Source organism: Panthera onca, chromosome B1, assembly GCF_046562875.1.
Source record: "Panthera onca isolate mPanOnc1 chromosome B1, mPanOnc1 haplotype 2, whole genome shotgun sequence".
In the NCBI taxonomy this organism is placed as follows: domain Eukaryota; kingdom Metazoa; phylum Chordata; class Mammalia; order Carnivora; family Felidae; genus Panthera; species Panthera onca.
Window position 1 is genome coordinate 103313868 of NC_138342.1, and position 13253 is coordinate 103327120.

Consider the following 13253-nt stretch of genomic DNA (forward strand, 5'->3'; position numbering starts at 1 on the left):
GTAATTACTATGTCTATCCTTGAGTGATGGCCAAGACCAAGTAAATGCAAAGGGTGCATTTCAGCATGTCCCAGTTTTTATATTTTGAAGTGATACATGTTTATAGATTCTAAAAATTTCTGTTAAGAACTGAAATAGTGCCCACATTTGGTGAGGGAACCTCTGAATGTATATCTTTATATTGCTGTTTCAGTTTAAAAAAACAGTAAAATTTTAAAATATCCTTAAATGAATACTGCTTCTGTATGATGAGTTTTTGGTGATAAGCAGAGCCAAGATGCTGAGAATTTCTCATTTATATTTTTACTGCATAAGGACCAAAAACTAATTTATACACCACACATTGATGGTTTTGACCAATTTTAGGTAAATGTATGCTAGCATGCAATTATAATAATTTTTATCTCCACATTGTATGCTTTGTGATGAGATAAAAGAATATAGCCGTTACTTTATTCTTTTTTCTCTCAGAGCTTCATTTTGTGATTAATTTTATGATTGTTCTCATTCTTCTTGATAATGTGAATTTGGAGTTTATTTTGGCCAATAAAATAGCATTAACAGTATTAACAGAAAAATTAAATATTAACAAATATAAACAAAAACATGCAAATGACCTAACTACAATGTGTTGTATCCAGTTAGCAGAATGTTAGCTGAGACCAACATCAAATTTTTATTACTTGTGTGCTTTTAATGTAATTTATTATTGAGCAGGTCAAAAGAATTTCTATGAAAATTATAATCACTTATTCATTTCGTATATGCATAATGCATGATAGAAAAGTTCTTTCATTGCTTTTTTTCCTCTGAAAACATGAAATGGGCTACAGACTACTTGGTAGACTGCTTAGCAGCCATCATGAAACATGAGGAACCGTCAGCGTCTTACAACTAAACTTTGAGAAACACTGTATGGTATCAGGTGATTCTGCAACCTCTCATTCTCTAAAACAAGGGTCCTTCAGTAGGGATACACAAAGCAACAAATGGCCAGGGCCCTACCCCAGAATCTTAAGTTCTGTCATGTTTTTAAAAATTTTTTTAAATATTTTTATTTGAGAGAGAGAGGGAGAGGGGAGAGGCAGAGAGAGAATATGAAGTGGTCTCCACACTAAGAGTAGAGAACCATATGTGGGGCTCGAGCTTATGAACCATGAGATCATGGCCTGAACTAAAGTTGGACGCTTAAGCAGCTGAGCCACCCAGGTATCCCTCTGTCATGTTTAAAAAAAAATCCATGGGTAACTTCTGATGTATATTCTTGATTATAAACTGTTCTTTGGTAATCCTGGTTACTTAACACTGTCTTTATCCCCTTTCAAAGTTTAGGACTTTTTAGTAGGAACATGGAACTATATCAAGGGTCTAAGTGCTCCGTGTTTTTCAGTGGTTCTCAGTGGGGCAAATACTAAGGAATGTATTTCAATTATCACAATGATGAGGGAAGACTACTGGCTTTCAGTGAGATGTTGGTTGTCTGGCAATGTAGAATAATCCTATACAACAAAGAAGTGTGTCTTATAGGACTTTTGAATATTTCAACAAATATAGATCAGTAACTCTCTAGTGTGTAATATGAAGACATTAAGAGAAATTTTCTATAAAGCTCAACAACGTGTTTTATTTGGAATGGAATGCTTTAAAATATCAGTCATGATGTAAGTTATAATTTGTTTACACATCTGTAAGTTACAAACTCAGTTGTTAAGGTTGTAATTGGAATAATAGAGGTCTCTGCAAGAAAGCACAGTGTTTTTCAAATTCATACTCCATTTGATTTTTTTTTTTCCAGAAGGGAGACATATTCAGTGTGGAAAGATATCACAAATTGTTAAAGAAACATTTAATCAACTAATATCCAATCATTCAGAATATCTGAAATGTAGCAATTCATTGGCTGCTTTTATAATTGAAAGAGGTAAGTCCAAATACATGGGATGTGTTGGTTTGTAGAAAAGCTATTAAATATCCTAATTTTAAGATGTGTATAGTAGTATTTTAATTAAATAACTTTGACCCTTTTTACAGTGGTATTGCATTGATTTGAAGTGGCCTTTTCTAGTGGGTGTGTATCATTTTTTTAAATATAATTTATTGCCAAATTGGCTAACATATAGGGTGTAAAGTGTGCTCTTGAGTTTTGGGGTAGCTTCCCATGGTTCATCGCTTACATACATAGTGGGTGTATATCATTAAACACAAAGGCTCTCAAAGTTAAAATATACTGACCAGAAACTAATAGAGAACTGCAGAATGGTAAAATGCCTAACATTTTAAACAATAACTCTATTAGAACCACTACCAAACTGAATTCTAATTTCCATTATGACAAAGAGAAAGACTCTATATAATAAATGACCAAATTTTCATTTTAAAGTAAGAAAAGATTACTATGGAAAATCATGAGCTTCTGGTTTTTCTTGTGGATATTATGATGATTCCAACTACATTTTATCTTTTATTTACCCTTTAATGTTCTATGTTGATCATTAAAAGTATTTAAATCTTATACTTATTTCAGTTAAGAGATTATAGATGATATAAAACAAATTTGAGGTTTGGTTCCTGGTCTTAAAGAGTTTTTATAATTTAAATGGGGAGAGAAGATATATATACTGTTGTGAAAGTCTAAGATGATAAAAGTTAATTATTTTCTATGATCAAAAGATGTATGAAAAATTCATAGACAATAGAAACCTGATAGAGTTAAAATCTTTGGGAACAAGTGGGACTTAAGCTGAAACTTTAAGGATTAATAAGGCTTATTTAAATAGAGGAAAAGAAGACACTTCTGCAGAAAGATATGAGGGAAGAAAGCAGCAGTGAGAAAACTTTTTATGGAACAATGAAAGAAATTTATTACTAGTGTGGAAGAGATATACATATATACATATACATAATGTATATATGCACACACGTGCATGCGCGCACACACACAGGAGTAATACAAAATGTTGTTAGGTTGATAAGATGTTACCAGATTATGGAGTCATTTATTTATTTATTTAAAAAAATTTTTTTGATATTTATTTTGAAGGAGAAAGAGAGACAGTATGAGTGGGGAAGGGGCAGAGAGAGGGAGGCAGAATCTGAAGCAGGCTCCAGGCTTCAAGCTGTCAGCACAGAGCCCCATGTGGGGCTCGAACCCATGAACTGTGAGATCATGACCTCCAATCAGGAAACAAACGAAAATGAAAATACAACAATCCAAACGCTTTGGGATGCAGCGAAGGCAGTCCTGAGAGGAAAATACATTGCAATCCAGGCCTATCTCAAGAAACAAGAAAAATCCCAAATACAAAATCTAACAGCACACCTAAAGGAAATAGAAGCAGAACAGCAAAGGCAGCCTAAACCCAGCAGAAGAAGAGAAATAATAAAGATCAGAGCAGAAATAAACAATATAGAATCTAAAAAAACTGTAGAGCAGATCAACGAAACCAAGAGTTGGTTTTTTGAAAAAATAAACAAAATTGACAAACCTCTAGCCAGGCTTCTCAAAAAGAAAAGGGAGATGACCCAAATAGATAAAATCATGAATGAAAATGGAATGATTACAACCAATCCCTCAGAGATACAAACAATTATCAGGGAACACTATGAAAAATTATATGCCAACAAATTGGACAACCTGGAAGAAATGGACAAATTCCTAAACACCCACACTCTTCCAAAACTCAATCAGGAGGAAATAGAAAGCTTGAACAGACCCATAACCAGCGAAGAAATTGAATCGGTTATCAAAAATCTCCCAACAAATAAGAGTCCAGGACCAGATGGCTTCCTAGGGGAGTTCTACCAGACGTTTAAAGCAGAAATAATACCTATCCTTCTCAAGCTATTCCAAGAAATAGAAAGGGAAGGAAAACTTCCAGACTCGTTCTATGAAGCCAGTATTACTTTGATTCCTAAACCAGACAGAGACCCAGTAAAAAAAGAGAACTACAGGCCAATATCCCTGATGAATATGGATGCAAAAATTCTCAATAAGATACTAGCAAATCGAATTCAACAGCATATAAAAAGAATTACTCACCATGATCAAGTAGGATTCAGTCCTGGGATGCAGGGCTGGTTCAACATTCGCAAATCAATCAACATGATACATCACATTAATAAAAGATAAGAACCATATGATCCTGTCAATCGATGCAGAAAAGGCCTTTGACAAAATTCAGCACCCTTTCTTAATAAAAACCCTTGAGAAAGTCGGGATAGAAGGAACATACTTAAATATCATAAAAGCCATTTATGAAAAGCCCACAGCTAACATCATCCTCAATGGGGAAAAACTGAGAGCTTTTTCCCTGAGATCAGGAACACGACAGGGATGCCCACTCTCACCGCTGTTGTTTAACATACTGTTGGAAGTTCTAGCATCAGCAATCAGACAACAAAAGGAAATCAAAGGCATCAAAATTGGCAAAGATGAAGTCAAGCTTTCACTTTTTGCACATGGCATGATACTATACATGGAAAATCCGATAGACTCCACCAAAAGTCTGCTAGAACTGATACATGAATTCAGCAAAGTTGCAGGATACAAAATCAATGTACGGAAATCAGTTGCATTCTTATACACTAACAATGAAGCAATAGAAAGACAAATAAAGAAACTGATCCCATTCACAATTGCACCAAGAAGCATAAAATACCTAGGAATAAATCTAACCAAAGATGTAAAAGATCTGTATGCTGAAAACTATAGAAAGCTTATGAAGGTAATTGAAGAAGATATAAAGAAATGGAAAGGCATTCCCTGCTCATGTATTGGAAGAATAAATATTGTCAAAATGTCAATACTACCCAAAGCTATCTACACATTCGATGCAATCCCAATCAAAATTGCACCAGCATTCTTCTCGAAACTAGAACAAGCAATCCTAAAATTCATATGGAACCACAAAAGGCCCCGAATAGCCAAAGTAATTTTGAAGAAGAAGACCAAAGCAGGAGGCATCACAATCCCAGACTTTAGCCTCTACTACAAAGCTGTCATCATCAAGACAGCATGGTATTGGCGCAAAAACAGACACATAGACCAATGGAATAGAATAGAAACCCCAGAACTAGACCCACAAACGTATGGCCAACTCATCTTTGACAAAGCAGGAAAGAACATCCAATGGAAAAAAGACAGTCTTTAACAAATGGTGCTGGGAGAACTGGACAGCAACATGCAGAAGGTTGAAACTAGACCACTTTCTCACACCATTCACAAAAATAAACTCAAAATGGATAAAGGACCTGAATGTGAGACAGGAAACCATCCAAACCCTAGAGGAGAAAGCAGGAAAAGACCTCTCTGACCTCAGCCGTAGCAATCTCTTACTCGACACATCCCCAAAGGCAAGGGAATTAAAAGCAAAAATGAATTACTGGGACCTTATGAAGATAAAAAGCTTCTGCACAGCAAAGGAAACAACCAACAAAACTAAAAGGCAACCAACGGAATGGGAAAAGATATTTGCAAATGACATATCAGACAAAGGGCTAGTATCCAAAATCTATAAAGAGCTCACCAAACTCCACACTCGAAAAACAAATAACCCAGTGAAGAAATGGGCAGAAAACATGAATAGATACTTCTCTAAAGAAGACATCCGGATGGCCAACAGGCACATGAAAAGATGTTCAACGTCGCTCCTTATCAGGGAAATACAAATCAAAACCACACTCAGATACCACCTCACGCCAGTCAGAGTGGCCAAAATGAAGAAATCAGGAGACTATAGATGCTGGAGAGGATGTGGAGAAACGGGAACCCTCTTGCACTGTTGGTGGGAATGCAAATTGGTGCAGCCACTCTGGAAAACAGTGTGGAGGTTCCTCAGAAAATTAAAAATAGACCTACCCTATGACCCAGCAGTAGCACTGCTAGGAATTTACCCAAGGGATACAGGAGTACTGATGCATAGGGGCACTTGTACCCCAAGTTTATAGCAGCACTCTCAACAATAGCCAAATTATGGAAAGAGCCTAAATGTCCATCAACTGATGAATGGGTAAAGAAATTGTGGTTTATATACACAATGGAGTACTACAGGGCAATGAGAAAGAATGAAATATGGCCCTTTGTAGCAACGTGGATGGAACTGGAGAGTGTGATGCTAAGTGAAATAAGCCATACAGAGAAAGACAGATACCATATGTTTTCACTCTTATGTGGATCCTGAGAAACTTAACAGAAACCCATGGGGGAGGGGAAGAAAAAAAAAAAAAAGGTTAGAGTGGGAGATAGCCAAAGCATAAGAGACTCTTAAAAACTGAGAACAGGGGCACCTGGGTGGCTCAGTCGGTTAAGTGTCCGACTTCGGCTCAGGTCACGATCTCATGGTCTGTGAGTTCGAGCCCCACGTCGGGCTCTTGGCTGATGGCTCAGATTCTGGAGCCTGCTTCCGATTCTGTGTCTAACCTCTCTCCCTGCCCCTCCCCATTCATGCTCTGTCTCTCTCTGTCTCAAAAATAAATAAAAACGTTAAAAAAAAACAAACCTGAGAACAAACTGAGGGTTGATGGGGGGTGGGAGGGAGGGGAGGGTGGGTGATGGGTATTGAGGAGGGCACCTTTTGGGATGAGCACTGGGTGTTGTATGGAAACCAATTTGACAATAAATTTCATATATTGAAAAAAAAATAAATAAAATCCAATCAGAAGTTGGATTTAATGAGATGTAGATAGTAAGTGGTGAAAGATTTTTGGTCATGGATTGATACTGTACTATAATTGTTGGAAACAGCATCAGACGTAGCTCTGAGACTTAAATGACTTGGGCACATTTTGTACTTAACATCTCTCTGCTTTAGTTTTCTTTTAATTAAAAGTAGAAGTTATAACAATCTCTACTTCATAGAGTTATTAGGATTAGGTATAATACTGTAAACTATTTGGCAAAGTACTTGGTATTTAAGAAAACATTGATTTATATTTGTGATAATTAAAATAAGTTGATGTCTAAGCAATAATTGCCAACAACTTTTTAAAAATACTACACAGGTTGTACCTGAATTAGGGAATCATAAATTAGATGGTTATGATGGAGGTGCTTAGAGTTGAGATAAGTATGAACAGGGAAAGAAAATAATATTTTTTTAGAAATTGATGCGATAAGATGGAGTGACAAATGATAAATGAAGTGAGATGAGTAAAACATTTCAAGTTTACATAAGGGGAATGGTGTTTCCACATACACGGGAATCTGGAAGCTGATGTGAAGTTGAGCGAATAGCATGAATGAGAATAATAAGTCTGGTTAGAAATATGATTACAAATATGGGTTGGGGAAAGCCTAAGTAAAATTAAGTACCTGTTGCTGGAGTAACTTGTACAGTCAGTACCTACTTAAAAGGTATTAGAAAATCTAATTGGTGTTCCTCGCTGCCCAGCCAGCCTGTGTCTCCAGTAGGGTGTGTCACACACTCCCTGGAATGGCTGTTTCATACTTTTCTTTGTCCTCAAGTACCCTACATCCTCTTTTCCATCCTTGCTTTCAGCTTTTGGCCTTGCCTCATAATTTTTAATTTTGTTTGTAAGAAGCTTTCAAATCCAAACTTCCTTCCATCCTCTTCCACCAACTCTGTGCACTTCCTTGCAATTGTGCTCATATTCTCTACTGTGAGAGTGGAGGCAGGCTCTCTCATAAAACCAATTCCTTCACTTAAATTTTGGTTTCATTCCCTCGCACATCTTAATGAATACCTTCTTTGGGTTATTCCCTTCTTTTTCCTGCATTATCAAACTAGCATCTCCCTGAAATATGGCAGGTCAAGTTAGAGTTGCAATAGAAACTGACTTCTTGGCTACCCTATTGCCCTTTATAACTCAAAACTTAACATCACCATCCCAGAACTTACACTGACTCTATATAATTCACTTTTCCCACCACCATCCACTCCTTCCTGGAGCAGCTACATTTATGATAATGGAACTTTTTATTTTTATTGTCTTATTTTCTTTTCTCCAGCTTTCTCCATCTCAGTAAATGACTTAAGACAGACTGAAAATCTAAGTGCTTTCCCTAAGACCCAAAATTTTTCTCTAAGTTCTATTGTATCCCCAAACTTTATCTCAGATCTGATTATTCTTTTTCCAACTACCCTTCATTATTTGAGTCTTAAGTCATGATCTCTGGTTTCTTGGACCCTACATATAGCATTTTCCAAATAAAGGAGTGATCTTAAAATGTAACCCAATACGATTTTCACTCCCTTACCTCAGTAACTTCACCACAGCTCCTGGGTAAAATCCACAAATCCTTAGCATGTTTTATGATGCCTCTTTCTCTAACCTCATCTTATGCCATTCCCTTCACTCTTTACTGGAGCAGCTGTACTGGTCTGTCTTTTAACTCCAGTACCTTTTACCTCCTCATGTTGCTCACTCCTCATACTGAAACTTAAATTTCAGTTTCATAGGGAGGGATTCTGCAACTAGTTTGCATAGGGTAACCTCTCCCCCCTCCCCCCGAAACGCACTTTTTCTTACAATAAGAATGTAATCATTCTTTGCATTTGCCCCATATTTTTTCTCCTCAAAGCACATATCACAGTTTGTGGTTTGTCTTTTTTCTGTCTCTCCTATTAGAAGCTTCATGAGGGCATATCTTGCTCAATATTTTATTCTTACCATCAACCTCAGCACCTGGAACTTGGTAGGATCTCAGCTGCTTTTGTTGAATTAATGAAAGTCCTTTAGGTATTTGCAAATGTGAAATTGAACTTTCTCTGAAAGACTAAGACTAGAGATTTTTTTAAATCATCAACAGAGGTAAAAGATTTAAAAGGCACAATGTTCAGAAGAGAGTATCGAGAGAAAAGAGCTAGTGACTAGGCTATAGAAAGGCCTCATAGGATGTGAAAGGAAAAAAGAATTGTGTAATTTGAGCATAGAGTTTCAAGGAAATCTCAAATGAGGTACAGCAAAAAGTAAATGGAGAAAAACTGTTAGAAAAAGCATAAGGTGCTTGTTTCTCTAAAAAAGCAGTTTTAGTAGAACAGAAACTATAATTTTATTTGTAGAGAGTTTGAGTATATTAAGAAAAAAGGAGCCACTATGTGTAGATAACTTGTTTAAGGCAGAAATAGAATGGCCAGTGAAATCTCTAGTAAGCCAAACAAATCTAGATGTAGAAGAAATAAATGGAAGTTTTCAACCTAGGATATCTAATGATTCTGTTGATTGTAGTAAAAGTTCAGATGAACTATCATAAAATATCTGAATTTTTAATTGAAATTATTGAACTTTTAAAAAATTAGTTCTTAGAAGACTCTCAAACTCTTACTTGAAATTGAAATTGTGTAAGTTTTGCATCTCTTTGGTCAATATATTTTAGTAACTTTAAAATGGTAAGGTAGAGGTTGAACATAGTTAAGATGGAGGTGAAAATAACCTACTATTCTTAACCTTTTCCTTTCAGCTGGACAGCATGAAGTTGTAGCTATAGGCACAGGTGAATACAATTATAGCCAGTGCATTAAGCCAAATGGAAGAGTGTTGCACGATACTCATGCTGTTGTTACAGCAAGAAGGTCTCTCCTTAGGTAAGGTGACAAATATATTTAATGCTATCAAACATTAATGCTTTCAGCCCAAAGTAACCACATATCAGTGTCTTTATTTACAAATCACTGAGCCATGGATATGACATTCTTTTCCTTATGCAGGTCATCTGATTATTTCCATGTCATTTTTGAAAACCTTACTGTAACTGCAGTGTCTATAATCTGTGGATTTTAGTGGCTTCTATTATCAAGACCTTATGAGCTCCATTTTAAGTCCTGCAACTTTTTTAATATGACATGTTTATCACTGATCAAAGTAATTAAGAGTATATAGCTTTAGATCTGGACCAAGTTGGCTTGGTAATATTTCACCCCTAAATTAGCCATATTTACCCAAAGTATTGCCAGAAAACAATGTTTCCATTCATGAAGTCTATGTAAAGTTTACTATATAGCAGAATATAGATAAGGTATTCTTTTTTTAAGTTGTAATATAGTTGACATGTACAGTATTATACTATTTGCATGTTAGTTTACAACACTCATGCACCCACCACCACCATAGCAAATATGGTTACCATCTGTCACCATACAAAATTATTACAATATTATTGACTCTGTTCCCTATGCTATATTTTCATCCCCTGACCTATGTATTTTATAACTATAAGTTTGTATAGGCTGGCAGATCTTAAAGAGAAATAAGGGGAACTTGGATGGCTCAGTCAGTTTATCGTCCAACTCTTGATTTTGGCTCAGGTCATGATCTCAAGGTTCGTGAGATTGAACCCCACATCAGGCTTTGTGCTAACAGCACAGAGCCTGCTTGCGATTCTCTCTCCCTGCCCCTCCCCAACTCATGCTGTCTCTCTGTGTCTCAAAATAAATAAATAAACATTTTTTAAAAGAGAGAAGGAAAAGGGCTGAGGTGAGGAGGCCTACTTTCTTCTTCCAAACTCATCAGTCACTCTGCTCCTTGTGAAAGGAGTTAGTAGCAGGTAGGAGGGAGAAGTCAGGAAGGTTACTCGTTGGAAGTCCCTTCATATGAAAACATTAAGAAATGTGTTACTTTCTCCAGTGTCTGCCAGATTTTGGTTCCATTAAGACATTAAGCTTACTTTTTATAAAACTTTTTTGTGGAAATATTCAAACCCTAGGGAGAATAGGATAATGAGTTCCATCATTCAGTTATCAGCATTCTCATACCAATATCCAATGATCAGCATATCCAGTTATAAGCTTCCTTTTTATTAATTAAAAAAAAAACTTTTTAAAATGTTTATTTATTTTTGGGAGAGAGAGAGAAACAGAACATGGGTGGGAGAGGGGCAGAGAGAGGGAGACACAGGATCTGAAGCGGGCTCCGGGCTCTGAGCTGTCAGCACAGAGCCCCACGCAGGGCTCAAACCCACAAGCCGTGAGATCGTGACCTAAGCTGAAGGACACTTAACCAACTGAGCCACCCAGGGGCCCCCAGTTATCACCATTCTGCATTTAATCTCTGCATCCTCATTTTTTGTTGGTGGTATTTTCTCTGCTAGAGTATTTGAAAACATATTTAGACATTAGTTTGTCTAAAAAACTTAAGCACGTATCTCTAATTATAAGGAAAGAATCCTATAATCTTAAAAGATAAGTTTTAGGGAAGTCCGTGAAGGTAATGTAACTCATTGTTCTCTAATCCCCATTGGTGCTTATTGAATTATTTGACCTCTTTAAAATTATCTGATATGTGTATTTCTTCCCATGCTTGGCCTTGTTATATACTGGTGCTTAATTTTTCATTATTTCTGAAGAAAGTACTAAAATCATGTTTTTTATTTAATAAGCAAAATAATATCTGTCTCCTGATTTGATTAGTATTAGTTTTTCAGGAGATCGTTTCACTTCTATAACTTATGGTCTTCATTGTGCTGTTCTGTACTCTTGTGTTTTTGTCTTCACAACCGCTAAGAAACAGGAACCACAGTTGTTTGTCTGTTTTGACAGGAAGAGGAAATAGAAATAAGACAGAATATTGACACCTCATGCAGGAGGCTGAGAACAGAACTTGTGAGAAAAGGAGGAATCAGTGGAGAAATGTGTATTTTGCAGGATATGACAGATGCAGACTCAAATGTGAAATGAGTGGAGTGGTAATCAAGGAATGGTGCTTTAAGGCAAATCACATGGCAGACTGGGCTCCAGCTGAGGAGTTCCCATACAGTTTAACTCTTCATTAAATAAGACTAAAGTTATTTTAGGAGCTCTTATCAGGTATCAAAACTTTCAACACATAGGGAGAGACATTGCTCACAACACATGTATAGATATGATACTTAAGATATATAATTTAAAAATTCTATTACTTGATAAAGTTATAACCCCTTTATTTTAGGTACTTTTATAGACAACTTCTGCTCTTCTACAGCAAAAATCCTGCTATGATGGAAAAATCAGTATTTTGTACAGAGGCAGCTTCTAATCTACTCACTCTCAAACAGAATGTCAACATTTATCTCTATATGAACCAGTTGCCTAAAGGGTCAGCCCAGATTAAGTCACAATTGTAAGTATTATGGAAGTTATTTTTCAAAGCAGTGAGGATGTCTATGTCATATATTCTGTATACATAACAGCAATAGAACAAGTAACTTCATATCTATCCTTGTTCTCCCTCTGTCTTGAGGTGTTATTTGTGGCTAGCTAGAGGCCACAGATTCTTTCTCCCTCCCCTCCACTTAATCTCCTCTACCTTACCACTTTCTTTCTATGATGTTGAAAATTTCCTTTCAAGTTTGAAGACTTCATAAACGGTAGGGAAGCATGGATTTATGCACTCTTCACATGTTATTACAGAATCAAGAAATGCAGTTTGCTTTTCTGGTCGATCTGTGGCCAAAACTTCATTATCTTGATGAATGGGTAGCATCAGAAATTTAAACAGTACAGACACGCACAAAGGAGAAAGCAAAATTCACTTCAAGTCTCACCATATAGAGAGAATAATGGTTAATATTTTGTTAAAAATTCTTACAGTTATACCTTTGAAAACGAGGGCAAGGAGTATTCCTGGAGGGAAAATTCAAGAAAAACTATTTTACATTTTTTAACATATTTTATTGGAAAAGATCTTGAACACAAATTGTCAGGATTTTTTTTTTTTCATTCTCTTTGTAGTTTAAAAAAATACTCATACAGAGAAAGAAAATAGCTTAGGAACTGTGGTAGGAACAAAAATTAGGTATTCATTTGATTTTAAGGGACACAAAGATAGTAAAAAGAATTTATCTTTGCCAGAAGCTCTAAATATGGTTAATTTATGTTTGGTATTAATCTTGTAGAACTATGTTACTCCATTCCTACCTTGCTTTGGTTTTGCATCTATTTCTGTTCGTGAAATTAAATGAACACTGGCAAGTTAAACATGTCTGAAAAAAATTCTATTATTTTAAATAATAAAATTTATTATTTTGAGACATAGCATGCATGTGCGAAAGGGGAGGGGCAGAGAGAGAGAGACAGAATCCCAAGTAGGCTCCACGATGTCAGCACAGAGCCCGATGTGGGCTTGAACTCACAAACTGTGAGATCATGACCTGAGCCAAAATCAAGAGTCAGATGCTTAACTGACTGAGCCACCCAGATGCCCCCCGTTCTTTTTTTATTTTTTTATCTTTTAATGTTTGTTTATTTTTGAGAGAGAGAGAGAGAGACATAGAGCACTAGTGGGGGAGGGGCAGAGAGAGGGAGACACAGAATCCAAAGCAG

General features: G+C 36.2%; 1 protein-coding gene across 4 annotated transcripts in view; it reads left to right on the forward strand.

Annotated features, from left to right (window-relative positions):
* Positions 1-13253, forward strand: part of ADAD1 (adenosine deaminase domain containing 1) — a 102912-nt gene that overhangs the window by 13324 nt on the left and 76335 nt on the right. For all 4 annotated transcript variants that reach the window (XM_078445778.2, XM_078445775.2, XM_078445777.2 and 1 more), the window contains exons 6-8: positions 1796-1921; positions 9419-9542; positions 11881-12051. In XM_078445778.2, coding sequence (XP_078301904.1) covers positions 1796-1921; positions 9419-9542; positions 11881-12051 — 421 coding nt within the window. The remainder of the gene's footprint in view (positions 1-1795; positions 1922-9418; positions 9543-11880; positions 12052-13253) is intronic.